The sequence below is a fragment of the Melanostigma gelatinosum genome, assembly GCF_949748355.1.
Source record: "Melanostigma gelatinosum genome assembly, chromosome: 19".
NCBI classification, from domain to species: Eukaryota; Metazoa; Chordata; class Actinopteri; order Perciformes; family Zoarcidae; genus Melanostigma; species Melanostigma gelatinosum.
In genome coordinates, this window is record NC_136652.1 from 19,232,825 (window position 1) to 19,260,346 (window position 27,522).

The window sequence follows — 27,522 nt, forward strand, 5'->3', positions numbered from 1 at the left end:
TGCCTCCATTACATCTACAGCAACAACATGAACGCATTCTACACGGACTGGTCCCAAGCCACCAAGCTCAGGGTGACTGAGGAGATTCATTTTAGCAGAGCAATGGCCGAACTGACCCACAGCGTCTCTATGAGAGCTCCGCTACAGCTCTCCTGCAGAATCTGAGGTCATGTACTGTGTGTGACTCACCGATAGACTTTCTGCCCTGCGGCCTCAGGCTGAGCTCGGCACACTCCGACTGCTGCGAGGAATCTGCCATCTCCTCTTTGGTTGAGCCTGTGAGGAAGAAACAGCGTCATCAGCAACAAACACGCATCCCACAACCCTATAGGTCAGACTAAAGCCTCTGTTAGCGTTTAGTCTACTGTCACGCAGCACCGTGTGTCATGTGACCGTGATGCTGTAATTACTGTACATGAATCGTAATTATACAAAGTGCTTCATCACCAGGAAACATCAAAAGACTGTAAATGAACAACAGCCACATCGATCCAAGCCATCTTTTTTTAATTAATGCATCATTTTCTAGGTGACTATAATGTATGTAAATAAATAGGTTTGAAGAGCTGCAGATGTCATTGTGCCCCACTTCTGAAAGCAAACCCACTCCACCGATGGGCGACTGTCTCAGTGCACACCAGTTAGAAAGGGGTCGAAACACTTGTGCTGCTTATTTACTGACACCAGGGGGCAGTGTGTGTCAGAGTAACAATGAAGCTCGGCTCAGCTCCCCAAAATAAACTAAAGGTGATTGATTGCAATAATTTACAACTGCATGAATCAACACTGGGAAATGTAACATACAAAAGCATGCATGTACACACACACACACAGAACGATTAAGAGAAACTAAAACCAGAGAGCAGCTGCGAATATATATAAAAATCCATAAATTGAGATGTATGAAAGTTCTACTGGACACTGCTGGCTGGTGTTTAAGACGCCCCAGCGACCGGCAGTGAATGCGCCTGACAGGCAGTGAACGCAGCAGCCAATAACACCGTCATCTGATGGAGAGGGCCATGAAAATGATGAATGATAAACAATAGCACTGTTTCGCTCCAGCGATTCGGTTTCTGGACAGGATGCAGGTGCTGGCCCGTATTACGGATGGACGGACTGTCAGGCTGCTTTTTTTACATCTCAAACACCACAACTCAACGGCCCCTGTGAGACTCGACGGCTCTGTTTGTGTGCGTGCCGTACCTGCGCTGGGGGAGGAGGGCTCACACACACTGGAGGAGTCACTGTAGGTGTTGGAAACCTGCTCAGACAGCTTCTTCTTGGTGCCTCCGTCCGTCTTGTGGTGTTTCTTCTTGTTCTTCACCAGGATCTTCCCCATCAGCTCCATCGGGCTCGGTAGAGGCACGCCGGACTCCAGCTGCTCGGGGGGGAAGAAAGCGGCGGACACAGAGAGGTCATTAAAAATGATAATACGGTCATCGAAAGACAGAGGGAGTGCATGAGGATAAAATTAAGCTTTGCATGTTTGTGTGATCTGGGTGGAGGGACGGGGAAATGTGGGACTTGTTTTGGTGACAAGCGCTCTGACAAATGTTTCAAAAATTCTAATACAAAAGAGGATTGCTCCATCACAGCCCTATATTAGAACAGTTTGGAGACAAATTAGCTAATTACAGGAAGGAAATACTACATTTGTTTACTGGAATGACTCATTCACAATGTAAATTCATGGCAATAAAAAAAATTTATAAAAAATCTCATTCTGTTCAAAATGTTTGATTCTGCTGAGCAGAGCTTGTTGGTGGCCCCGAGCATTACAAACTCTGTTGATGTAACAGCTCAAAAGTTTACACTTTCAACACTAAAACCAGCTTCCTGGGCGTTAAACCCAAACATTCGCCCTCTCAAGGGAGCTGGCAAGAAGTAGGAAGATCTCTGATTTATTTATGGGGAACAGCTTTGGGATCACAGTGTTTAGAGATATTAATAATGCATGATATTGCACACACACACACACACATCAGTTCACAACCAACAGAGTTCACAACTTATCAGCTGTGAACAAAACTTTATTTTTTTTACTTCTCGGTTGTAACAAACTTAAGCCACTTTCCCAGCAGCCACACACGTCCATCTACAGCGTTCTGCTGCGGTGGTTGGGAAGTGATCCAACATGAAGATAGACGTCCGGTTTGCCTTGGCTTCACTCAAACTGTTCCTCTTAAATGGAACCGGTTCCACGCTGGATGTGGCACGTAATCTAAGAGGTCTTTTCTGCTCAGCTGTACAAAGGGAGTGAACAGAGGGCATCAACACAGCAGATAATGCTTAAACACACATCTGGCAAGTGGTGCAATGTAACTCAGTTCAACCAAGTACTGCACTTCAGTTTGGAGTATTTTCTACTTTATGCTTTGTTATTCCACTAAATCTATGTCACAGCTTTTCTTATTAGATTTGTGTCTTCAGACTTTGCAAAGTCGTTAATTGGCTCCAGCCAGGACAGTAAAAGTCATAATGATTCAACAATACAATATATAATATATAATGATATAACACTCATTTTCTGCTGAATTAGTACTTTTACTTTTGATACTACAATTACATTTTGCCAATAAAAATGCTGTATTCTCCTGAAGTTTCATTTTGAATGCAGGACTTTCACTTGTAAACGGGTATTTTTACGTTGAGGTAATGTCACTCATGCCTATTTATTTACAGGTAATATTACTTTTATGTAACAGATCTTTATTCTTCTTTGTGTTTCAGCTGGTTGTGCGTCCTCTGATTGTTTCTGGCCGCCTCCAGCAGACTCGTCGGGTCATCGTTCACTTTGATGGAAACTTGAACCTGTGCATCATTGCAAAGCCCAGACAGCACTTTTTCCATTTGGAATTACAGAGCTCAATAATAAGGATTGCCTGGAGCGAGTAGAATGCAACGCCGGGCTTATAAATCTAGCAACTTAAGTGGTAAAAAATAATTAAACACATCATTTCTTTCGCAGTTGATGAGTTGAGCATTTCAAGTATAAACAGGAGTTTAATTGGGTGGCGTGAGAGAATGTGGGCAAAAAGATTAATTCACTTAAATAAAGATTAAACATGGCAATTAACTTTAGTCTTTGCTGTTAACCTGGCAAGTAAAAATTGAGATTGAGAAAGTGAAAACAAACATTGTTGTTGAACCCTGTAAGTGTTGTTCATCTTCTTATAATAATTGCATGCTATAATACAGACTATGCAGCCTTGAATGAAAGGTGTATCATCCCAAACGTGTGGAAGGTTGTTGTCCTGCTAGCGTCGCTCGCTGCAGCATCTCATGCTTCCTCTTGTGCCCACATTATTCTCAATCCCGCCTGCTTTCTGCGTGCGAGCACATCTTGCCAGTTCTGGTACGTCTGCAGCTTAAAACTAAGCCTCAACAAAACTGAATAAAACTGCAAGACAAATAGCTTTATTTCTGAACATATTTCATATTTGTTTTCAGCAGTTATAATGAATCTGTTTTGGCCATACAGCTATCATCAACATAATGAATGCAGCGATGAGAGCCATATAACAAACGAGGAAACATGGTCACGGCGAATCCAATTTTTAAGTAATTTCAGCAATTTTCTTTTTTGTGGATCTCAGTTTAATTGAAAAAAAATAAAATAAATACTCTCTCCTATTCACCACGAATGACAGTTTTGTGGAGAGCAGATAAATGGGGGGGGGGGGGGGGGGGGAGCTTGAATTTCTCAGAAAGCTGTAATCCTCTTTATTCTCACCTACCGAAACAATCCTACCCATTTGATACGCTGAACACACGCCTGTCTCAATGCCAGAGGGGAGTGGTTGTCATTGCACTCACCTTTCCCAGTTATTACATGCTCAGTGGTAGAAATCTGATTCCTCAACATCTCTCTCTCTCGCTCTCTCTCTCTCTCCCTCTCTCTCTCTCTCTCTGACTCTCCCTCGGTGTCTGTCTCCTCATATCTCTCTCCTTCTTTCCTCAGCCACTCCATATGAAAGGCTTCCCCCAGATAATACTCCAGTGTAAAATCCAGTCAGAAGCCTGCTGGGAACTTAAGCTGCTCCACAGTGTTATATCAACAGGGACAAGGCATCCCGGGCGAGTGACGTGCAAGGGGGTATGTTAAAGCACACGCGTGTGCAAAATTGTCCATGCGCTCGAGAGTTTGTGCGACAAGTGTCTAACATTTGCCTCACCAAAAGTGCCTGCGTCATCACACACAAAGACGCCTGTGGGAAGGGGGAAAAAAAAGAGTTTGGCCACAAAGAGACAAAGCAAGCTTTTTGACTGGTAGCCATGGCAACAGGGGAGAGACAGATAGGTGGCTGCCAAGAAAAGCCGCGTTAGGATTACGGCGTAAAAAACACTTCCATTCCATCCTGCACGGCTGTCGTCTGCGGTCTGTCCCGCGATAACGAGCAGGGGAATAACAATGACGGCGCGGTGACGAACTGAAAGTTGGCTTCTGTGGCACGTAAATAGCCACAGGTATGTGTGTGTGTGACTGAAAATGAGAATGAAAACTGGAGAGAGAGAGAGAGAGAGAGAGAGAGAGAGAGAGAGAGAGAGAGAGAGGGAGGTAAAATCCAGAAGTCCAACTTGTAGCGTGCCAGCAGTGACAGAAAGAGGAAGGACAGCAGCAACACATTGTGCCAGGTGCTGGAGGACATGTCGAAATGTTGCTGTCTGTGAGACAGATGCAGAGGGAGAGAGGACACAAATAAAGGGAAAGAGCAGTAGCATGCCAGCAAAGGAATGTACATATATGTTGAGGCTCCTGGCAGCCGTCTTCAAGGACACGTCTTTCGGTGCACTCATCTGTGTGATAATATCCGATGAATATCCTCACTGCTTGTGCGTGTAAGAGGGAGAGAGGGAGAGAGAGAGAGAGGGCGAGAGAGAGAGAGAGAGAGAGAGGGAGAGAGAGAGGGAGAGAGAGATGGAGAGAGAGAGAGAGAGAGAGGGAGAGAGAGAGGGAGAGAGAGAGAGAGAGAGGGAGCGAGAGCGAGAGACCCCGCAAGTGTGGAAGTATGTGTGTGTTGGAGCATCTTGTGTACTTACAGGATATTTCTCCAGAGGTTCAGTCAGTAGCGCGTCTCCGAATATAGACCGGCAGTACTCTGCCATCTTAGCCTGCTGCTTCGGTCTGGGAGTCATCACAGACGGAAACAAACACACACACACACACACACACACACACACACCATCATGGTTTGTGTGCTGAATAACAAAACGCACTGCACGTTACTCCTAAGAAGCCCCTTGGAGCCATCGGAGCACAGGACAACCACTGAGAGCTTTCTCCCCGAGAGATGTTGACACAGCTGATACACATAAAATGGCTGCTCGGGGCCGATCGACGTTGACCCATCCAATGACAGACAGTGCTGAGCAATGAGGTCGACACTCGTCCTGCGTACTTACGAGTCCACGTGGTTCTCAAAAGACAGGATGATGGGGAAGGGCGAGGTCTTGAAGGCGCACTCTGATATAGCCTCGATCACCTCCTAAAAAACACAAACAGAAAAGAAGAAGAATTGACAATATATCTGTAAAGTATGTGGAATACACACACTCCTAAGGGCAGAATGTTGTTATTGTTATTGGAGTAATGTAATGCGCATCAAAAACAATGAATGTCACTGTTAGTTTATGTGATAATATGATGTGGAGAAAATAAAGCTTGTATAGCAGCCAGGGTCACATCCCTTTACAATGATATGGTTTCCTTTTTATTTCACACCTTTTGACATCAATAACTATAGAAGACAGCAAGAGAGATAAGATAGCGTTACAAAAAATAAATGACACGCCGCCTTCCTCCAAATGCAACATGTTATCTGTCTGCGTGGCGCGTCGAGGCTGCTGATGCTGGAGGAATCATACGTGCGTCTCACTGTATGTGTGTGCAGGATGTTAACACCGCGGCTCTCTTTCTGGTTAATAATTAAAGTTTATCGCAGATTTCGATGTGCTCAGTCATTCACGTCACGCAAAACTTCAGCGTGGATAACGGGAGCCGAGCCGTGAAGCGGTGTCACTGCCCGACTCTGATATCGGGTTTCTGAGCCGCTGATTGTCTAAGTCAATTACACCATCATTAACAACGGTGTCAGTTCAGTCAATGCATTCATTTCCATTCGCTCCGTCTCCTCCAGTAGAAATCTTTGTCTGTGACTCTCAGCCCTCTCCGTCTGTAGCTCTCTTCCATCGTCTGGGTCTCAAAACTCTTTTTGCATCTCACTCTCAGGGTAATTCCATCAGCTACTTCTACTTCTTTTGTTACTCTCATTAGAACATCAATCAAACCACCCACCTCGCTCTCTCTTTTCCCTCCTCACACCTCCTCTGCCCTTAGACTTTCACACCTTCCTCCTGCTAGGAATGCATTTTTCTCTCTTTGTCTCCTCATCTCCTGGGACTTTTAATGTTTTAGGGCCCTTCAGTGACTCCCTGTCCTTTACGATTTGCCATCTGCTGAACACATGACCCACTTTTGGTTCATCCCAATTTGTATCCAGCTTTGCTTTCCCCATTCTTACTTTCCTCTTCAGTGTCTGCCTCTGAATCGGTCTGTGTTTCCATATTTAAGCGTGAATCCTTAAAAGTTTCATGAAATCAAACTCCATTTTTGATACTAGTTATGAAAAAAAAATCACTGTATTTACATTCACAGATGCTTGCATGTAATCCAGCGCTATGCTGTCTCATTGATAATTCTCTCTACAATGTGTCAGAGCTGTATTAAGTTACTGCAAACGATCACTGCTTCACAATAAAGGTGTTCAACAAGTGAAACACGGGTCGGCTTGTTTTAGTGAAGCAGTCACACCATGTGTTTGTCACAGCAGTTGGTAAAAAACGTCAACGTGTTTCATTTTCAGCATGTTTTTTTTGTCAGCTGGGATCGGCTCGACACTGCCATGACTCTGCAAAGAAAAGTGAGCGGTGCAGGCCACAGTAAGGTTTGGTCCGTCAGATGTTTCCAGCTAAAAAAACAATAATTACAATAGAAATCATTTTTTATGCTGTTTTACTTTTTTGGGAGGTAAAGATGCTCTTTAAATATGTAGCTCTTAATTATTGATCGTAAACTGAGCACGGCAGGCAGACTGACACTTTGTGCAGGAAGTCAGGGTGGCAGAAACAAAAAGGCGTTTCAATTAAGTAAACTCAACACATGAAAGGTGGGACTGTGGCTCACCATTAAGCTTACGTTGGCCACCTTTCAGGGAAAAGGTTCGGGCAGCCCTGCTGGAAGCGGTTACAGATAATCATATCTTCATTTTGGCACAGGAGTAATAGAACAAGAAGGAACAGCCGCAGTGAGCTGTTCGATGAAGAGTTGAAGGTGAAGAGAGATGAAGGTGACGGGCTTCACTCTGCTATGCCACGCTGTTATGTGGAAAACTATTTGCCCCGCCTGCAGCGTGAAGTCAGATCCCTGTTGCAATTATTAATGGCTGATTGTTTTCATAAAACAATGTGAGTTTGTTTGGCTGCCCTGTAAATGGATACATCACTTGTTCTTCTTTTGTATTTATGACAAAAAGTAGCTTCTCGAGGAGTGTTTGCTGTAGTATTTAACTGCACTTGCTGTTATGGTGTCAACAAATAAATAGGATGACAATTTCAACACAGAAAGTTAACCATCTACAGTATAAAGATGTTTGAAGATGCAGATGTTCACATTGGTGGCTGCCAACACACTTGCATGTAACCTTAAAGTGTGCACTACGAGGAAAAATGATGACGATAAAAAGTAATCAACAGGAAATAAAGATGCAACCTATTTCAATTCTACAATATCTAAAACCACAAATGAAGTAAAACACAGAAAGTTGTGGGTGTTGGCCCAACACAAATATGGACCAGTATTAAATGCAGTCAGTGGATCACGTGTACAACATGTGGATTACACCATCCGTCCATCCTGTTTACCCAGAAGCCCCCTCTCCATCTGTAGCGAAAGACATTACAATGCACTGATCAATCTGCTCTCCTTGTGTTACCTTGAAGGAGATTTCAGTTGTCATGGTGAAGCCGTGAGTGATGACCGGCTCTTCTTCTGTGGTGCGACCCTTCCAGCAGTCCAGCTCAATGCAGCGGCACCCGGACAGGAGGACCTGCTTGTACATCTCGACTGAAGAGTTCCCTGCGAGCTGGCCGGCTGCACTCCGCACGTAAAGCGAGCAAACGCACAGAAACACACAGCACTTCAGGTAAATGTTCTATTGATCCCTAAAGAACCAGGACGCCTACAGAACCCCCCCCCCCCCTCCCACCCTTTCAAGAGCTCATTAACCGCATCACCTGCTAGCATACAGTAGAAACAATACAACCGGAATCATCTAAAGCAGGCAAATCTCATCGTCACCCTGTCACCATTAGAGAAGCAATTATCTCTTCACATTAGCAGCATGCTTTTCCTGCAACGCGGCAACGTGAGAGGCAGATCTGTGTTCTCACTTCATCTGGCATCAATCATTCCCGCCATTTTTGTTTCTCATTCCTTTCCTACATTTTTCCTCTCACTCTTTCTTTCTCTTCTTTGGACACCCTTGTCCAAACCCCTCGGGGCAAAGACTTTCTTTACTGGACGAGGTCGTGTGTTGTTCACTGCATAAAACATTGCTTTAAGTTAGCAGGATGGAAATACATCAACGAGGCTGCTGTCAGTCACATTATGTTGTGGGGATCTTTATTATAAAGTTGTACACAAACACTGAAAGGACAGAAATGGATTTTGTATTGCCGTACCTACCTATGATAATAATAACACAATTTCCCGATAAAAATCCATAATGAAAAGCTGTGTTTGTGAGGAGAGAATCAAGGACCAGTTGTTTGTTTTTCTCATTTCTTCATTTCGCAGGCCACGAGGCCGCCCTGTTACTAAAATTAAATTTTCTCCCCCGCTGTACAAATTTGATCCACTTGAAAGATTCAATGCTCTGCAGGTTCCCCTCAGAATAGATTTGAATAGATGAATTCTAATATCCATTGAGGAGAAAATGGCCTCTGCATAAAGCCTGCCATGCTTGTGCGGGAGCCAGTCACTGTGACTACCAAGTCCAAAGAAATATTTAACTCATGAATATCAATGAATTGAGTATCATGGCGTGACTTGATTGGATAACCTCTTGAGAGGTAACGCAAGAGAAGCGGGCCTGATGTGCACAGGCGCGTTTGATTGACTGACCTGCGAGGCATGAAGTCGGGGGTATTCACTTAAGAAACCAAAATGATATTTCTAAATGAACGAGTGAGCCGTCCACGTGTAGAAGAATAAATGATGCACGAGTGCAATCAGTCAGTGAAAATGGAGTCGAGTGTATGTGAGCGTACCTGTGAGGTATGTGTTGTGTGAGGAGTTGATGAAATAGTGGGGGAGGGGAAGGGTCATGTCTTCGCTCTGGTCCAGCTTCTCAGGGGGCATGATGCTGTTCTCCTCCCCATTCAGATACCTGGCAAAGCCTTCCACCGAGATCTGACCTGCACGGACAAAACACAGCACAGGTGAGTCAATGTATGTATGATGTAGTCCAGACTCCTCCGGCACCAAAAAACTCCAAATCCTGTAACTAAGGGGTTAAAGGACAAGTCCAATGGTATGCTTTGTGTTTCTAATTGATAATAAATCCCAACGGAAAGACCAAAAGCAACACTGAATTTACCTCATAACAAGCATTCTCACATATTGGGGACTGCAGTTTATTTTGACATAAATGCACTAGTTTTACTGAGAAATGTACGACAGTGCCCTGCTGTTTAAAACAATCACGAACGGAATGAATGGGGATGGGGCCAGAGACAGGCTTTGGAAGTGGTCAATGTATCGACAGACACACTAACACGTTGTCAGCTTCGATCTTTTCATGGAATGTGTTGGCAACATCAATCATATAGAATATTGGCAGCATTATTATTTACACCATACAACCAAAACATGCTGCATGGCATGTGGTGATGCACAGCTATGTGCCATTTTTAAAGGATGGAAAGAAGATTTTCCCTTTGAAATAAAACATGTACTTGGCAGTCTTGGGGAAAAAAAGAGAGTATTTTTGAGTGTTTGTGTGTACACATTATACTGCGTACACACACTGCAGGTATATTTAAATGAGCAGTCGGAAGACTGTGTTCAAATGTTTTCCAAGGTTACATTACAATAACGTTCATAATCACTAATTAATATTGAGATGATGTTAGTGGTTTAATTTAGCCGGAACCCGAATTCGCTGTTTGCAGAAAGCCTTTGTGGTTAATCCTTAAACCTGTACCTCAGTGTTTCAGCTTCTTACATTTTACTGTGGGTGTATACTGTCAGTTATTAGCCTTCATGAGAAATATTAAAGTCTCGGTGGATAAATGCATAAAAAATCTCCTGTTTTCACAGTTCACATTACAAACCACGCTGAATAAATAAGTAATAAGCAGCAGAAGAAGAGCTCCAGTCATCCAGGCACAAGATAAAAAATATTGCCATCCACATTACCATACACGTCACGCACACCACACCTGCGTGGATTACATTTTGTACAACACATAGCAAGCGCTCAAAGCGAAACCAAAACATTCCTCCCCCCACGCACACACACACTTGAAGGAATGCTAAATATGCTAAGTGATGCAAGCTCGACGGGTGCAGCAGGTCCCTCCGGCCGTTTTATGCTAATTGATGCGGTGCCGCCCTCTGCAGAGTTGCTGGACTAATTAAGGCTGGCTGCTGTCTTTGACATGTGAGACCAGTCGCACTGAGCGTCTTAACCTCTGTACCGCTCGCACTCACACAGACACAGAGTTTTCCAACACTTCCCAAGACATTTGTCGGCCAATCAGGGAAAATAGGTGTTAACATGGCTGGGATTAAAGGTGCGCTTGAGCGAGAACCTACAGGTTATTCTAAAAGGCGGAGATTGATCTCAAAGGAAGCGAGTATAAAAGGATACGTGTGTGGCTTTTGGCTGAGAGGAAAACTGTAATGTAAAAGTATTCTAAATTTAAAGGTGATTTTTAATTTGCTTTTTTTGACTTAATTGACCTATTGTCATTAACTTCGTTTAGTTTGTTTCCTGTTGTATTTTGAAGTTCCTGCCTCTTTTGTCCAGGCGCCAACCTCTCGATTCTGCCGAGTGAAGCCGATGCAGAAGTGTCTTAAAACTTGCATTCTCTCTCCTGACCAGCAGGGGGCGACTCTTCCGGTTGCAAAAAGAAGTCTGATTGTGTAGACGTCGATGAGAAAATGACTCTACTTCTCTCTTGATTTATTACCTCAGTAAACATTGTAAACATGAGCTTATGGTCTCAATCTCTAGTTTCAAGTCTTGATGTTCATTTAGTAAATGATGGTCCCATTTAAAGTCAAATAGACCATAATGCTTTAGGGGCGGGATACTTGGTTTGTTGCTGCTGTTTGCGTTCCTCCTGATGCAAATTTAAAACACGTTTTGTTTTGTGTTTTTATTTTTATTGTGTAGCAAATTGGCTAAAACGGCATTTTGTTGTGAATGCCTGTGTTGCATGATGACAATTAATGATCATTGAAACCTTGACACGAGATTGGCTTGCCAGTGTTGCACGCTCACGTGCACTTATGCACTAAAATCAAGTCCGGACGGCCCGGCTATGTCAACAGAGCCAGGAGAAGCTCTAATCAGTCTCTGCTCAGGTAGAGATCACTCCATCTTTGCAGTTTATTTGTTCCTTTGTCCACAGTCAGTAGTTGTTTGCTGCTATATTAATGCATTGAATCCCTTATATTGCACATTTATTGATAACCTGTAAGATTGACGTGGACACAAACTGACAAATTCTGACAAAGGGCCTCCTCTCTGCAACCCGGGAGGATAAATATAATAATAAGCCACCATCCACTCTTGAAGGAAGACACTTTAAGCGTCTCGTTTCACTTAGCATTTCCATCTGCATTCAAACAATGAAGGAACGTTTGAGCGAGCACAGACTAAAGACAATGATGGCGCGCTAAAGAGATGAATGGAAGGTTTAATATTCACAAAATCAAAGCTGGAAAGGGACAATGAAAAAGTGCAACAAATCAAAGCGAGTAGAGAGGTTTTTTTTCCAATTCCTCGTGCTAAATCACACAAGCTAATTTGAGGGAGACGTAAGGTAAAGCAACCCAATCCATTATCTCTGCGATCTACGAGCACATGCTTAGTATGCACAAGCTGTATTTCTATATGCACGAGTGTCCTTGAGAGAGGAAATAGTGTGCGAGAGTGTTTGCGAAGGTAGCACGTGGAGCTCTGGACCCCTCTGCAGAGCAGATGGCAGCACTTCCTCTGGCTAAATAAATACTTCACACGGGGAAATCTGTCACTGGGACAGGGAAGGGCACGCTTCCAGAGAGCCTGGGACCGGCTGAACTCACAACATCACAGCACGAGCACATCGCTGTGATCAGAGTCAAACGGCCGAATGTCCAACGGGATATTTCAATGCGGTTAAAAAAATGATTTGATCTAATTTAGGCATCCGTGATTAATTGTTGTCCCACTTTAAAAAAAACGAAGGTAAAATATGTACTTTAGGAGGAGAGACGATTGAAGCACTCATGCTCTGCTTGAGCCAGTTAAGGGTCAATTTAGTTTCAGTGTAATCAGTAATAAAATGTGCAAATGTGATTGGCATAATAATGATCCACTGAACAGGTCTTTAGATAAACAGCCTCTCCTGGCACCAACAATTAGCATTTTTTAAATTTGAAAGCAGAACCCTCATTTAATAATAGCCTCCAGATTATTTGTTTGCTCTCCAAATATTTTTAATACATATATATTAAACCATTCATTAACTACAGACCTGCAGCGTGGTGACAAAGGTTGTTCATGAACAGCTGTATGCGGGTAAATAACCCAATGATCCTACTGTAGAGACAGAGCAGTGCTCACTGTGGCTGCGAAACATTTTACAAATCAAGTGGCACAATGTGATATCGTTAAACTCATGTCGTATTGATGGACGCAAATATCATGTCATCAATAAGTCCTATTTGTTTAAATGTCCGTGCACACAGATCTAATCTTTCGATAAGAACAACATTAACACGAGTGGTCCTGACTACAACTCTTCAGGACTGTTTTTTGGTGCTTTCTAGGCCATGAAGGAGGAATAAACGGACACTGGGTAAGTATGAACTCATCAAATCCACCGATTATTTTCTTTCCATTATTTTCAAAATGGTTCAGCTTTACAAAATGGAAAAAAAAACACCCCGGGGATTTGCTTTGTGGTCACCCACTTTGGCACACTCGTAACTTCGGTTTCCAGCAGAGGTCACATTTGAATTGGCACACGGCCGACCTCGGTGCCCGATATCCGGAGTGATCCTGTGTTCACCGACTCTTCAGCACGACACAACGTGTCCAGGAGTGTTGGGTGCTCTGCGCTCATCCATCTCGGTTGTTAGTGAATTATTCCAGGGCACTGATTGACGCTCCAACACGTGCATCTTTACTTTCATAATTATTGTTTTGATGTTAAGTCTTAACACGCAGACAGATGACACTATACCTGCAGACGCGACAAATAGAGGCCAACATGATTCAACAGTTCGACAACACGTACACAGAATAAATCAAATACACAAACACTAAAAGTTGCCAAACTGCTACTGGTTGCCTGGCAACTGCTCCCGGCCGCGAAATTGTTACAACCCAAATTGAAAATTGAAATTGTTGCACCAAGGGGGCAGCCCCTCTTAGTACACATAATATGGTTTTTCTTTTTTTGCCAAGATTTGTGAATTACACTCCGAACAGAACAGGAGCAGTCAAGAGGAAGACGTATACGACTCCCTGACAGACATGTTAACACACTTGAATCTACACGTTTGTGTTCAACAATTAGGTTCTCTGCTGCACTCCGTTTGTCACTTGCTCTTTTCTTCACGTTCTCATGGAGCGCAAACACACACCAGCATCTCCCTCTCTCTCTCTCTCTCTCTCTTCACTCTTTCACACACTCTCTCTTTCCACTCGAGGATTCCACTCTTGTTATACTATCCTTGTAACTAAAATGGCAGGGAATAGCCTCTGTTAAGCTTAAGCTTGACAGTGTTTGAAGTGGGTTAAACATTTTGGTGTGTGTGTGTGTGTGTTATTTACAGACTTCTAACATTCCGTTCCTTGGCACCCCGCTACGTCCCCTCTCTTTCTGAGGGCTTGGGACAGCAGGCAGCAGCATTGCTATGGAAACACCCCCGCCAGAGCCATTGTTGGTGGGGACTGGAGGACGGGGTTAGCGGGTAGGGTCGGAAGAGGTTGTGTATATCTCGGTCACATGTGTTAACATGTTTTGTTTTTGCTTTCTAAAATGTTTCACGACAAAACTTGTTGCACTTGTGGTTACCGAGTCATGAAGTGTAAATCGTGAAAATTGCTTTATGTATAAAAACTGTTGACTTTTGTGTGTTTTACGTGCACATAAATCATTTTGTTCTTGTGTTCCTATACTGACAGACATTTCAGCCACTGACCAATCTGCACCAGCGAAGCGTTGGGTTCATATTTGTCCACCAGCACCTGGACCTGTTCTGGTTTCAGAGGAGGGTAGAGTATCTCATTGAGGCGAGGGTCTCGCTGCTTATTGTTGATGAACTCTGTCATCTGCTCCACACTGAGGTATGGACGAGTCTTAGCCCCCCTGCAAAGAGAGGGTAAGGTGAGCAGTGGGTATACAAAAAGGGAGCAAACAGGGGGGAGCGCAAGAACAGAATTCAAAAACGGAAATACGAGAAAGTGTAAAGTGTAACGAGGAGAAGATGATGGGGGGGGGGGTAACAGAAGAGCAAAGGAGCAGAGGATTAAATCTTGTGTTGAGTAAATTATGAGATTTGATTAAAACGCCTTTCATATCTCAGCCTGTTCCACTAAATTATAATCTCCATATCCTCCTGGCTGCCGTGTCATCTCACTTAACTAGCAAAGTTAATCAAATGTCAAATGCAACTGAGGGAAACACAGTTCTTACACGTCAGAGAAGATGTGGTCCAGGTCGGACCGGGGACAGATGTTGGTCAGGAACATGCTGTAGACCTCTGGAGTGAAATCCTCCTGGGGGATGGAGTCGTTCTGCAGCAGACAACAGCAACATGGTCACATGCGTACACGGCCTACGCGTACACAAACACACTGCACTTACAAATCACGGGGCAGAAGCTGTCCTTGTGGATAGAGGAGGAACTACAAATCTATGGCATCGGTGAATTCAGAATCGGTCCACTAGTACTGCTACAATTCTACTTTCAATGTAGTGTCATACCATCACAGGTTGTGCGTATAGCTGTAACCTTTGCACACAATGGGCCTCGTGCAAGAAGATTTTCGTATTCTAGTCTCTTTTACTTTGTTGTGGCTTGGGTCCAAGGATTCAAAGTTGGATGATGCAAGCTGCAAGGATGGATCTTTCTATGTGCACAAGACATGTCTTTCATCCTATGGGATGTTCTACAGCTGACCCAAACCTTAAAGTCTCCCTCTGGAAGCTGGAAACGACCGGTTCATTTTGAAGCTATGGGCTTAAAAAACACTGTGGCCAGGACTCCCGACATAGCGAGCCAACGGGTCTGATAAAGATACGGTGCACTCAGCAGCAGGCGACAGCATTGTGCCAGCAAGAAGCAGAGCAGAACCAAACACTGGAAGAGATGAGGAAGGATTCACAGAGAGAGAGAGAGAGAGAGAGAGAGAGAGGGAGGGAGGAGAGATGGAGGTCAAGCCCTGCCAAAACTCAACGAGTCATTCTGAAGGCCTCGGTGCGAGCTCCCTTGTGTACGTGCTTTTCCCTGAGAGAGAGTGTGTGTGTGTGTGTGTGTGTGTGTGTGTGTGTGTGTGTGTGTGTGTGTGTGTGTGTGTGTGTGTGTGTGAGGGATTAACAGCACTACCGTTTAGCTGTAATTAACTTGCGCGTCGGGAACAGCAAATCCCACCAGACCGTCGTACGGCAACACGTTCGTACCTCCTGCTCTCGCTCCCTCTGCTAATTACTGAATGTATAGCTTGTTCTGTGTGTGTGTGTGTGTGTGTGTTTCTAATTATTGTGTGTGTGTGTATGTATTCATTCTTGTAAACATGCTACTGCTGGAATACAGAGATTGTTGGCTGTGTTGTGGGGCTGTTTAGACTCCTATGCGTGGCGCCGGGGCAGCTACTCTCTGGTGATATCGGTGAGAAGTAAAGATAAAACAGCTTTTGTCATCTCTAGTGCTCCCACTAAGTCTATTTGTTCCATTACAACCAAGGACAAATCAGTTCTGAGTGGGAAGTCATGCGGACATCCAGAAAATTAGACTCCAAACAAATGAGCGAAGCATCAATCGGCGGCTGCTTGGGGAGAATAAAGAACGAGCTGAATGGTGAGAGGACAGCCTGACGGATGGAGAGGATGAAAGAGCTTGGAGGCTGAGATAAGAGGCAGAGAGAGCGGGACGGACAGGAGCCGATTCAGAGACATGAGAGGGAGAGACAGTCAGTATTTTGGTGTCGTACTCTGACAGAAGGAAGGTTACAGTTTTCCAGGGCTGTCTCCACTCGCTTCCTGTCTGCTGAGAACATCCTGAAGATGCTGCGGGGGACACAGAAAACATGAGTCATCACAGAAACAGACAGCGGCGTTTTCACTCTGATCCTCTGTGTCATACTGGTGAATTCATCACGCCTTCTAATTGATACTTATTAAGGACATCCTGTGAGAAAGTTCTGTTGCAGCAAACAGTGAATACGATAGAAGGAAAAACAACAAACTAATTAGGAGGCAATACAACCGCAAACTTGCAGGGAAAATGACACAAGAAGACAAATTGAGAGGCTCTAGTTTCTGGTGGTTCTATTTCATGATACCAAGAGGTGTTTCTATAATATTTACACATACGCTGTAAAGAGTACACAGTTGCATTCGCTCTGTTGTAAATGGGACAATGAGAAGAAGACGCCGATGTGAATACTGCTGTTCACACTGTCTCAACTCCAGGTGGCAAAACCATATGTACATAAAAAGTGATAATGTTTGCAATCATTTATAAAAAGACGATATCAGCCCAGACACGTTTGCAAAGATGAGCACATGAATGTGTACTGTTGTCATCGCTTCTTATTATTATCATTACCATTATCATTGACATTGCAATGACCATTATCAGTCGTTATCACATTTCTGAGACAGTCCTCATGACTCCACACATCCCGTCTCTGCAGTCGCAAAACGACGCTTTTGTCTCATGTAAATAAACACAACACATACGGCTGAGAGGTTTCCCCAACACAGAAGAGTGTGTGAAAACGTCTCATCATTTCAGTTGTGAGGTGTCCCACTGTGTTTTTGATTGTTCTATTGATCTTTGGAGATGCACGGTTTTCTCTGGACATGCCTCATCATCCGTCATTCTGAGTTTAGAGGGAGACTTCCTGTGTGGTTGGACTACTGTCCTGTTGGTCTTGTGCATACAGACAATACATGAGGTTTACTGCGATGAAGGACCATGGCTATTTGGTTTTAATTACGTGCAGAGGTATTCCTGTGCAGACACATGAGCGCGTACTGTATGCTGGGTGGGAGAGCAGAGTCAAGCTGACATAAGTCAAGCTGACATGTCCTCCCAGCTCGGAGGTTAATTCCCTAAACGGCAAGGAGTGTCTCTCTGCCTCTCTGCGTTGACACCCACTGTTTTACTCTGCGGCTCTGAACGAGGTTATCGCAGAAGTTCACTGTTGGCTGCCTGAAAAGCTCAACTTGACTAATGGAGGCAGAGAGAGCTGGATTTTCAATGAGCCGACGACAAAACTCCCAGATAAGTGAAATTCATGAGAGGAAATTCTCGCACACTTTGGCAGTTTTGAGCTCAAGTTAGTGACAGATATACATGGGGTTTTCTAAGGGCATTCTACACACACACACACACACACACACACAGAATGCAATGCGACAGAATGCAAAACACATACACAGAGAATGTGCGTGTACGTGTTCATAGTAATGAGAAAAGGCAGAGGAAGCTACGCATTGATCAAAAGAGCGGAGAGGCGGCTGGTGAGAGGAGGATGAGTCAGAGAGACTTACTTCTTGACGGGGATTCGCCCCTCAGGGTTGAGCTGCAGCTTCAGCCGAGTGTATCTGCATCGGACGAGAGCACAAACACACCTCACACAACATGAAATCAACAATTTGTCTGTGTGAGTAATGCATTCGCTCACATTTAATTTATGTGTGTGTGTACGTGCTTGCTTGAGCTCACACGTGTGACATACACACACATTCGTCTTGTCTGCCTGTGAGCGAGTGGATGCCAATTCACAGTGCACGCACGCTGGTGTCTCCGCAACGCCGAAGCGGCTGGCCTGCATGTGAACAGTTCAACAGTTCTCTGAGCACGCCGTGAATATTCGGGCTGTGTTTTTACGTGACATGTTCGATCGGCTAATGCCTGAAAGTCTGGCATCGGCAGCGCAGAGCCGTGCAGCAGCAACACGCGGGCAGCGCAGCCCGGGCTATAAATAGCTTAGCTGCAACAGGAGCCGTCATTTCAGGCTGGGCTTTAAGTGGCTGCTGGCTAATAATTAATATCCATTACAGCGTCCACTTCATAGGGCAGGCCGGGTGCGCCACGGGCAAAGTCACCGATGACTGTAATGGTTATCGGGGGCAAAACTGGGTTTGAAAAATGTTGGCAGGGAAAGGGCAAGGTGACAATATTTGATCACTGAAGCTATGTGAAGTGGGGAAAGAAGGGAACAGAGTGTTTCCTGATGCCCTCATCACCTTACAACTCCCTGTATTATTCACCAAGACAGGAAAACACATCACTTGCATCCGTCTCTGTCTTTCTCACTTTCTCTCTCCTCTCTGCTAATGCTGAGCCAAGGTGAGGTCACTTTTAATTCACCTGCAGTTACACACAAAGAGCTATTTCTGAACAGCCACTTACTTTTTTATAATGGGATGAAACGCTAAGCATAAAACTAGAAAGCACAGACAGGTAAAGTGTTCTCGCCTCGTCACAGGTCATCCCATCGTAAAGCATGCCGTTCTATCACTAAAGGCAACCTTTTATCCAAGGAGTGGCCTCAGCCGGACGCCATTGATCTCAAAAGAACATCTTGCAGCAAGCAGCCACTGTTTTATTTCCTGTGGCTGGGAACATTGCCCCCCCACACACACACACACACCAGTGGAGATGATGCTGTAGCAGTGGTATGACAAAGAATAACCTTATTGGTAAGCGAGCGGTGCACAACATCTGCTGCTGCTGCCAGCAACCAGCGTGACTGCGAAGCCTGCTCTGTTCAGTTCTATTCATCTCTCTGTTGTGCTTTGTGGTCGATGGCAACTTTTATTGTTTCATAAGTCAATTAGACTCCTCAGGGGTGCGAGTTAGTGGCTTCTGTTTACTGATAAACATCAAGACAGCTGGGAGTTGTCACTGAGCACAGCATACGGCATATTCTCTCAATGCAACGCGGCAGATTCCGGTTTTTTTTAGGTTCGCTCAGTCGCTCAGCGCTCGCATCAATCAGCTGTGAGCCATAGGTCAGCGTGTGTGGTCCAATCGGATCAATACGAGCGCGGAGCTGTTGGCCGTTAGACTCAGTTATTGCACTGGATCACAGGAGGTGTGAGGGCGATTGATGACAACTGTCTCGCTGGACAAGCAGCCATCGATGAGGGCTCGGGGTGATTTATGAAAGAGTCTGGAGCCAAAGGAACGGTGACTCCTCTTCAACATTTTGACTCCACCTCAACTTCAGGTCAGCGACTCGGCCTCTTTGAGGATCTGTCATCATGTCATCAATGCAGGAGGAGTATAGGCTTCCTTAGGAAGGCACACTCACGCACGTACACGCTGTCACACGTGCACTCCTGCACTGAAAAGCCGAGTCGGGTTCACGAACTTATACATATTACTTATTTATCCTCCTTCGTCCTTCGTGGCTGTTTTCTCTCCCCATTGGTGTGAGCTGAAATGACCTTTATAAACTCAAACCCCCAGGCGGCCTTGTGGGAGCTGTGAAAAGCAGCCTCCTGTGTGTGTGTGTGTGTGTGTGTGTGTGTGTGTGTGAGTGCAGTGCAGCCCACCTTGGTCTGTGCATGAAGGTGTCTGCGTGTGTGCTGCAGGGTTTGTGATGTTTTATTGCACGCTCTGCACAGTTGTGTGCGTGTCATAAATATGTTCTTGCTTGCATTTGTAAGTTTCTTTTACACAAGCCTCACATGCTTTCCCTGCTGTTTCTGTTTATGTAAAGTAAAGAACATACCCGATGCGTGTGGTGACTGACATTCTTTGTTTTGTTTCTAGCAGATTTTCATATTATTCTTGGGGATTTACATTGTTTGTGTGCTTGTGAGTGCGGATGACCTACGTTTTCCCCAGGCAGTCCTCTCTGGACATGTTCTGTACCAAGAGGTTGGATGCCAGGTTGAACAGCTCCTCCGCCCATTCCTGCAGTAACAAAGAAACACACACACACACACACACACACACACAGTGCTGAGAGGTTGGAATGTAGTGGTCTGATAGCACTGTTGGGAATAAGTGAAGCCGTTAGTTCGCTCATGTGGGTATGCTGATAACGTCCACTTGGATTCGGAAACACGCTGTTGCTCGTTTAGTTTACTTGTTTCATTCTGACCTATTTAAAGGAAACATTTCCATAAACGCCAAATGGAACACCGTATGAATTGTTTTGTTGTTCTTGTGCAGAATATTTACCTTCGCCGTCTCCTCCTGGAAGGCCATGAAGTTCAGGTAGGTGATGTTGACCATGTCGGGGCCGCTCACCACCGTCAGCATCCTGTTCTCCATCTTCCCCGCCAGTGTGCTAACATCCAGCTGCTCGCGCAGCTTGGCCTCCTGAACAACGACACACAAACGAGACATAGAAAGCGCGTTATCGCCAAGGTCAAAACCGATGACAGTCAGCAAGTAAAAGTTTCATTTTGTTAAAAATATCACAACAGCTTCGACAGTAAACCCGCCCAGCTTTACAACAATGGAATACAGTCCGGCTCAACCTGCATCCAAAACCGGGCAGCACAAACAAAAAGAGGCAAACGACATAAAACAGACACGGTGCGCTTTGTTTCAAGGAGGTGAGAGACAGTGCTTATGGGTTTGCGGTCTAATGCTGCTTCACAAGAAGCCCTCTGGATGCACTGAGCTGAAGCTAGACCTGCCAGTATTTGGGAGTTCGCAGCTTGTCTGCCAGCTGATCCATGTGATTAATGAGAGGTCAGCTGTCTGAGGCGGAGGTGAGGCGCTGCAGCCCCAGTAGAGTTTGCAGTCCATGAAGGCAGCAAACAAGGTGGGTGAAGCAGCGCTATGATAGGAGACATTTCAAGTGTAAACTAATCGAAGGAGGCTGCAGGTTTGTATTGATACCAAAGGAACGACACCGGCGATCTTTCTGGTAGAATATGTAGACTTTTTCAAAGCACAGAAGGGCACTAAATATCTGCAGGGGATTTATGGCTATTTACTATAAATGACCCCACTACAACTCTCCAAATCCTGAGAGCTTCGTGGTTTTCAAACATTGCTTTCCAACTTGTTTTCAGTTTGGAAAACATCCTCCCACGATTATAAAATTCAGTTTTAACTGGAACGCAGCACCAGGAAGAGCAGCCAATGCACAGCGATGCCTCGCGACCAGGTATAATCAGTGGATTCACATAACTTAGGAGATCCCACGAGGATGCAAATTCATCAGAGGGAATTATCTGCACCGCGAGCGAAGCACTTAACGTATTGAACACAACTTTAATTCCAGGTAACTGTCTCCATCCAATAAATTCGGCAGGTTAAATGAGCCTGTTGTGGACGGCGACAGAGACAAACTGTGAAAGGATTTGCATTCAGCGAAGGTAACTGTGTGAGGAAAACCAAACCAAACTAATTTGAGCAAATACACATTGAAGCAGCTCATCTTTGGCACGGTTGGTATAAAAAAACAAACTGGCCTCTGAGGCGCAAGAGAGGAATAACAATCCTTTGCGGCCCAGTGCGCAAGCAGCATACAAAACAGGTTTCTTCCGGCTTTAATTAACACAGCAAAAGAAAGCCCTGTAAAGGATTTTGCAGTGAAAGCAAATGAGCTCCCACTAATTTAACCAATCAAACAAAGAGCATTGTGTCCTGTGTCACGGTGATAAATGTCCTCTACACGTCCCTCACGCCCCCCAATCAAATTGTGCGGCTTAGTGGCGCCCGTTATTATCACGCTGAACTTATCTGAGGAAATGCATTTTTCCCACGAGTGAAGAATCTCTCCCCTCTGACAATTTGAATGGCAGCATGGAGAGTTAAATATATTGAAAATATGCCTTACTATAATTTCCAGAAGAGAAGAAGACATAACTCGACATCGCAAAAACGACTCAGTGTTTTAGGATTGACGCGTAAGGTTGCGAGACGCTGGGCTTGACCACCAATCTATTGAACCCAGAGTGCTGATTAGAACGGCGATCCATCAGCGTCCACTTACGTAATCTGAATGCCACCAGCCCCATCAATCAAAGCGTAAAAAAGCCACTTTCAATTTGCTAAAACACACAATGCCCAAGAAACCTCTGAGGGATGCTCTGGCATGCTGCCGAAGATGAAAGGCTTCTGAGAAGAGACGAGATGACAGCGAGATGCATATTTCAGTCATTGCAGCGCTTGAACGGCAATGTGATTTGGTACTGTTTTGACATTACATGTAGCCATTAGCCGAACATACAGCTCATCTCCTTCTACGCAGCCAGCGCAGGGAGCTGCAGGCGGCCACAGCACATCAACCGGAGAAACATCGGCAGTTATGATGGAGGGAAGGGACACAGTCGGAGAGAGTCGGGAGGAGGAGGAGGAGGAGGAAGAGGAGAAATTAAAAGAAAAAGAAGCAAAGCCATGAAAAGAGGAGAACGGGAGAGATGAGAGGAGTGGGCTCGGCCATGCGAGTGAAATGCAATTTGTGCTGGTGCATTGTGGGGGCCGTTGGAGGCGTGCCTGAGGACCCAGTCACCACAAAGATGGGAGATTTAGAGCCAAGCAGCCTAAAAGTTGGATGTGATTTGGGATGACGGCGCGGTTGCAGCAAGAGGACACTTCACAGTCTCTGACCGCTCGTGTGAACGGCTGCTGTCGTTCGAGTGAGCGCGTGTTCATTCAGGCATACATGGCGCACGTTAGCAGCTGCAGTGTGTCGGCGCCGGAGCTCTTCGCAGTCACTGAGCATTCAGGTGAAGCTGCAGCCCGTTGAAATGCACAGAGCTCTCCCTGCCTCAGTTCGTCACAAGGCCCCACCTGTCATCAGCCGTGTTGGGCGCCAGGGAAAAGGACTCAGATTGGCAAAGGCGGGCCGGCCGCGCCTCGGGTCGTTACACCTGCAGCACGGCACATGTCTAAACTCAAACGCACGCCAGCCAGGACGCACACGGTCACAAATGCACGGACTATATGGAGCTGCACACACACACACCATCATGTGTGTGTGTGTGTGTGGGCATAAACACAGACACAGGGACATCACATCAAAGGAAATGTCAATATGAATGATTGATGTTGGCCCAACTACCCACACACACGCCACTCAACACTTTAACGTGCTGCACCACAGATGTGATGGAACGAAAAACCTGAGCCGACCCAGCAGAGAGTCACGTTAAAGAGAAGCCAATGCTTCACAAAGGAAGTGGTGGTGACAATATATATTTATTTCTTTTTTATGAAGCGTTTCCTTTAAAAAATATGTATACGACAAGTTGAAATAATTGATTCGGTGTCAAGGACAGCTGCTTTAATAAGTGAACGGAGCCAAGGAAGGTGCTGCTGGTGTACAAATCGATGCCACGGATACTTTCCCTCCATAACGTGCCAACTCTCGCAAGACGTACAGTTCACAGAGTGTGTTATCAAAAAAATAAGAAAAGAAAAGTCGTCTTGGATGGCATCTTGACGATGGCTGCACTCTCGCTGACCCTGCCAGGCTGTGCAGTTTGTAGCAGTTCACGCTACGTTTTCTTTTTAAAGCATCTGCACTTGTGAAACGAAGAGGGTGTTTAAGAAGCACAGAGCTTCTTTTTCACGGGGTTTGAGATTTTTGGGACTCAAGATATTAAATATAGTATGATTTATATAAGCTACATTTAGCAATTGGAGCCCGATGTAAACAGTCAGATACTATCATCATCTGCTGCGCATCACCTCATGTGACCTCGCACTTTTACTCGCTCCTCATGAATTGCTAATCCCTTCATCCAAAAAAACCCACCTAATTACGGCCCTCTCGACCCCAGGGAACCGCAGGTGGAGATCAACACAACCTCTGGAGGGCTTGGAAGTTATAAACGACTTTACATCAGTATTCAAAGGAGCGCACATCAACGCAGCAGCACCGCAGGTTACGAGCGGGGCTTTCTCCTGCTGCTGGATCGCCTTGCTAACTAACAGAGCGGCAAGACGCTGAAAAGAGCCTCGGGCATTTGGAAGGAAATTATGGGATATCAAGCTGGGGGGGGGGGGGGATGATGTGCTCATTCTGCCACACAAATACTGTGCAGACGGGTGCTTTCTCATTTTTACGCCCCTGTGTGGGAATAGATTTGTAGTGGTGGCTGGATTTAGTCAATTACCTTTATGTAATTTTACTGTTGTGTGAAGGAGTTTGTTCAAGTGTGTTGTGTGTGTGTGTTGTGTGTGTGTGTGTGTGTGTGTGTGTGTTTGTGCGTGCCTATGTGCCGTTACATGTGCTTTCTTGTTTATCAGCCAGTGTGACTCACAGAGTCTACGGAGCATTTCACCCTCAGCAGAGCTAATCCTAAAACGACTCCGTCTCCTGGCGACGCAGTCATTTATTTAAGAGGGTCACGCTGCATCTGCAGAGCATGTTTTAAACATTAGCCACATCATAACTTACACACACAGAAGGCATTGAAACACTGATTCCATTAGAAGAACGACGACAGAGCGAGAGTTGCTTCCCGCAAAGGAGCCTTCCTCATCATCCGCACGCATGCACACGCACACGCACGGTCACCAGAATGTAGACATCCTGTTCTCCAACATACGGATACCTTGAGTTATAGTCAACACATGGCATCAAGTCATCAGCATCCAAAAGGATGCTGATGACTTGAAAGGATACTTATTTCCCTTGAAGCCATCTGGCTCACTTGGCTGTAATGCATATGTGTTGGCAACTGTCCACCAATGAGGCATCAGTAAACACAGTTTGTGAGTTCAAGGACACAGGACAGCCAGTTAGGCCGTGCACAAGTGGCAAAATGTAGTGATTCAAACGGGTGTTTTTGCGATGAAGATGTTAACCCTCCTCCTTTAATACTCTCTCTTTCAACGGCATGGGTTTGATTGAGGGGTTTAATATTTAAGAAGTGGAATAGAGTGAAGAAATCACATCCTGATCGAAGCAAAAGCTTAAGATCATCATTATCTCTCTGCAGCGATGTGTCGTTGGCGCTCACGCATCGAGGCGCAGGTTGAGAAGATGAGTGGGAGGTGGTACTTGGAAGCTCACGTGGAACTTAAAAAAACCCTCGTTCCAGCTCTTCGAGAGGGGCATTTCATTAACCCCCGAAGCAGTGACACGTGAAGCGATAGACAGAGGGGTGGACGGAGAGGGCACAGAGAGCAGATATCACGCCATTTCCAAAATGCCAGCGCGTCGGCAATAACTTGTGTTGACAGGCGCCCATTTTCTGGTCTTGGGGAAGTGGCCGAGCATTCACACCCAATGCTGATCATCCCACGATGCTCAGTGGAACTGAACTGAGCATCACACACTTTTAGAGAGACAGCGAGATCCTTCTTGTGGCGCTGGCCACAAGAAGGCCGGGCCAGAAAATGGAAGAAATTCCTAATTTAGTCCGTGCGCCACCTCGCAGATGAAAAACCTCATTCAGGCTGCTGTGTCACCCGACAGAAACTGTCACAGAGAATCAGCCTCACTACGTTTCCTCCGCCACATTACTTTCAGTAACTCATCTCCTGAGCTGAAATAAGTGTGTGTGTGTGTCTGCTTTTTACACCTCATACAAGAAATTGCACTTCATAACTGCTGCAACATCAATTCATGCATCTCCACCACTTCTCTTTTCAAATAACCTGTGTTATTGAAGCATGCTAAACTAACGTTTTGTAATTGTGTTTCACGCTCAACGTGACCGCAATCTTTCCGCAAAACAAAAAACAAAAGAATCTCTACTGACTGCACATGATGACCGCAGGGCTTTGAAGAGAATAATGCTCCAAGAACTGGGAGGAATTTGGACAATCTTGCTGAGAAATCGGTTTTGCACCAAGAAGCGTGAGGATTTTTTTATGACACACACGTTACAGCTGGGATCATACTTACAGGCCAAATAAACTGCATTTTCATCTCATGAATTACATATAGCAATGAAAACGACAACGGACGGTACAGAAGTTGTTGGGGTTGGGGGAGGGGGGGTTGAATATATTTAGTTTGACAAAAAAAGCAAAGCAATATATTCATGGCAATCTAAACAAAATGGCAGTAGACAACAGCCGCTGTCAACTTTTAAACAAGGCTGTTGAAATAATAATAATTTATTACAGCCTGAATGAGAGAACCTGACACAGAGAGCATCGCTGTGCCTCCAAATCCCATTTTGTATTGGTTTGTTTAAAGATACAAGGACTGTTCAAGGACTTCTCCTATTTTTCTGTTGGATAAATAAATGCTGTTATTTTGTGTATGGCCTGGTTTATGTGTATCGGCCTTTAAAGGTGCGATGTGTAACATGTAGCCGCCCGCCCCAAAGGAATAGGGGGCAGCATTTCACCTCTACTACTGGGTCCATACAATCTAAATGTACAGTCATTGCTAATTGAAATAACCTGTGCAACAACAGCAACATCTGGCAGGGCAACCACATCTCCTATAGACCTAAACGTGACGGTGACTCACTGTCGCCTCACGAGGAACAAGTGGCTTTACAAGAAACTCTTTCACCGGATGTTGCTGGTTGGCAGTAGATATCTCTGCAGCACAATACGTCACAACCGTTTCTTCTTTACATTCTTTGGATAATGTTAATTCATCTTTTGAATAAAATAAAAACAGAAATTCTGGCTGGATCTTACACATTGCACCGTTGTTAAAGACACAGACGATGCTTTGCAAATATGCAGAAGAGGAGCAGAACCGCAGTTTTATTTATCTTGAATAATAAATCACACAAGGCAAGGATGAAATTAAGTATAAATACAAGATGAGGGAGAGTCACATCTCCCTAACACACTCCTAATAAGATCTATAGCAGATATAGAAAAGAAACGTTTTTATGTTTCATGTCTGATCATGTCTGATACTATAAGCCTGTATAAAACATTACCTGTTGCTCAATGAAAGCAGGTTTCAATCCTGCTTTTATGATATCAATAAGTAAAAGGTCTTGAGGACAACATTTGATGTGTAGTTGTCAAGCCGTATGATGGGTACAGACCCAGAAAGTGAATGGCAGCCATAAAGAAAATGGATGTTTTGCACTAAACGTCAAGGAGGATGT

General features: G+C 44.9%; 1 protein-coding gene across 3 annotated transcripts in view; it reads right to left on the minus strand.

Annotated features, from left to right (window-relative positions):
- Positions 1-27,522, minus strand: part of plcb1l (phospholipase C beta 1-like) — a 90,614-nt gene that overhangs the window by 23,808 nt on the left and 39,284 nt on the right. For all 3 annotated transcript variants that reach the window (XR_013772891.1, XM_079291331.1, XM_079291332.1), the window contains exons 4-15: positions 20,708-20,848; positions 20,358-20,437; positions 18,061-18,114; positions 16,494-16,569; positions 14,977-15,077; positions 14,483-14,649; positions 9,331-9,477; positions 7,995-8,152; positions 5,407-5,489; positions 5,044-5,128; positions 1,207-1,381; positions 190-276 (exon numbers count right to left, since the gene is read on the minus strand). Coding sequence is in view for 2 of the 3 variants with exons in the window: in XM_079291331.1 (XP_079147457.1) it covers positions 190-276; positions 1,207-1,381; positions 5,044-5,128; positions 5,407-5,489; positions 7,995-8,152; positions 9,331-9,477; positions 14,483-14,649; positions 14,977-15,077; positions 16,494-16,569; positions 18,061-18,114; positions 20,358-20,437; positions 20,708-20,848 (1,354 nt within the window). In the remaining variant the exon portion in view is untranslated. The remainder of the gene's footprint in view (positions 1-189; positions 277-1,206; positions 1,382-5,043; positions 5,129-5,406; positions 5,490-7,994; positions 8,153-9,330; positions 9,478-14,482; positions 14,650-14,976; positions 15,078-16,493; positions 16,570-18,060; positions 18,115-20,357; positions 20,438-20,707; positions 20,849-27,522) is intronic.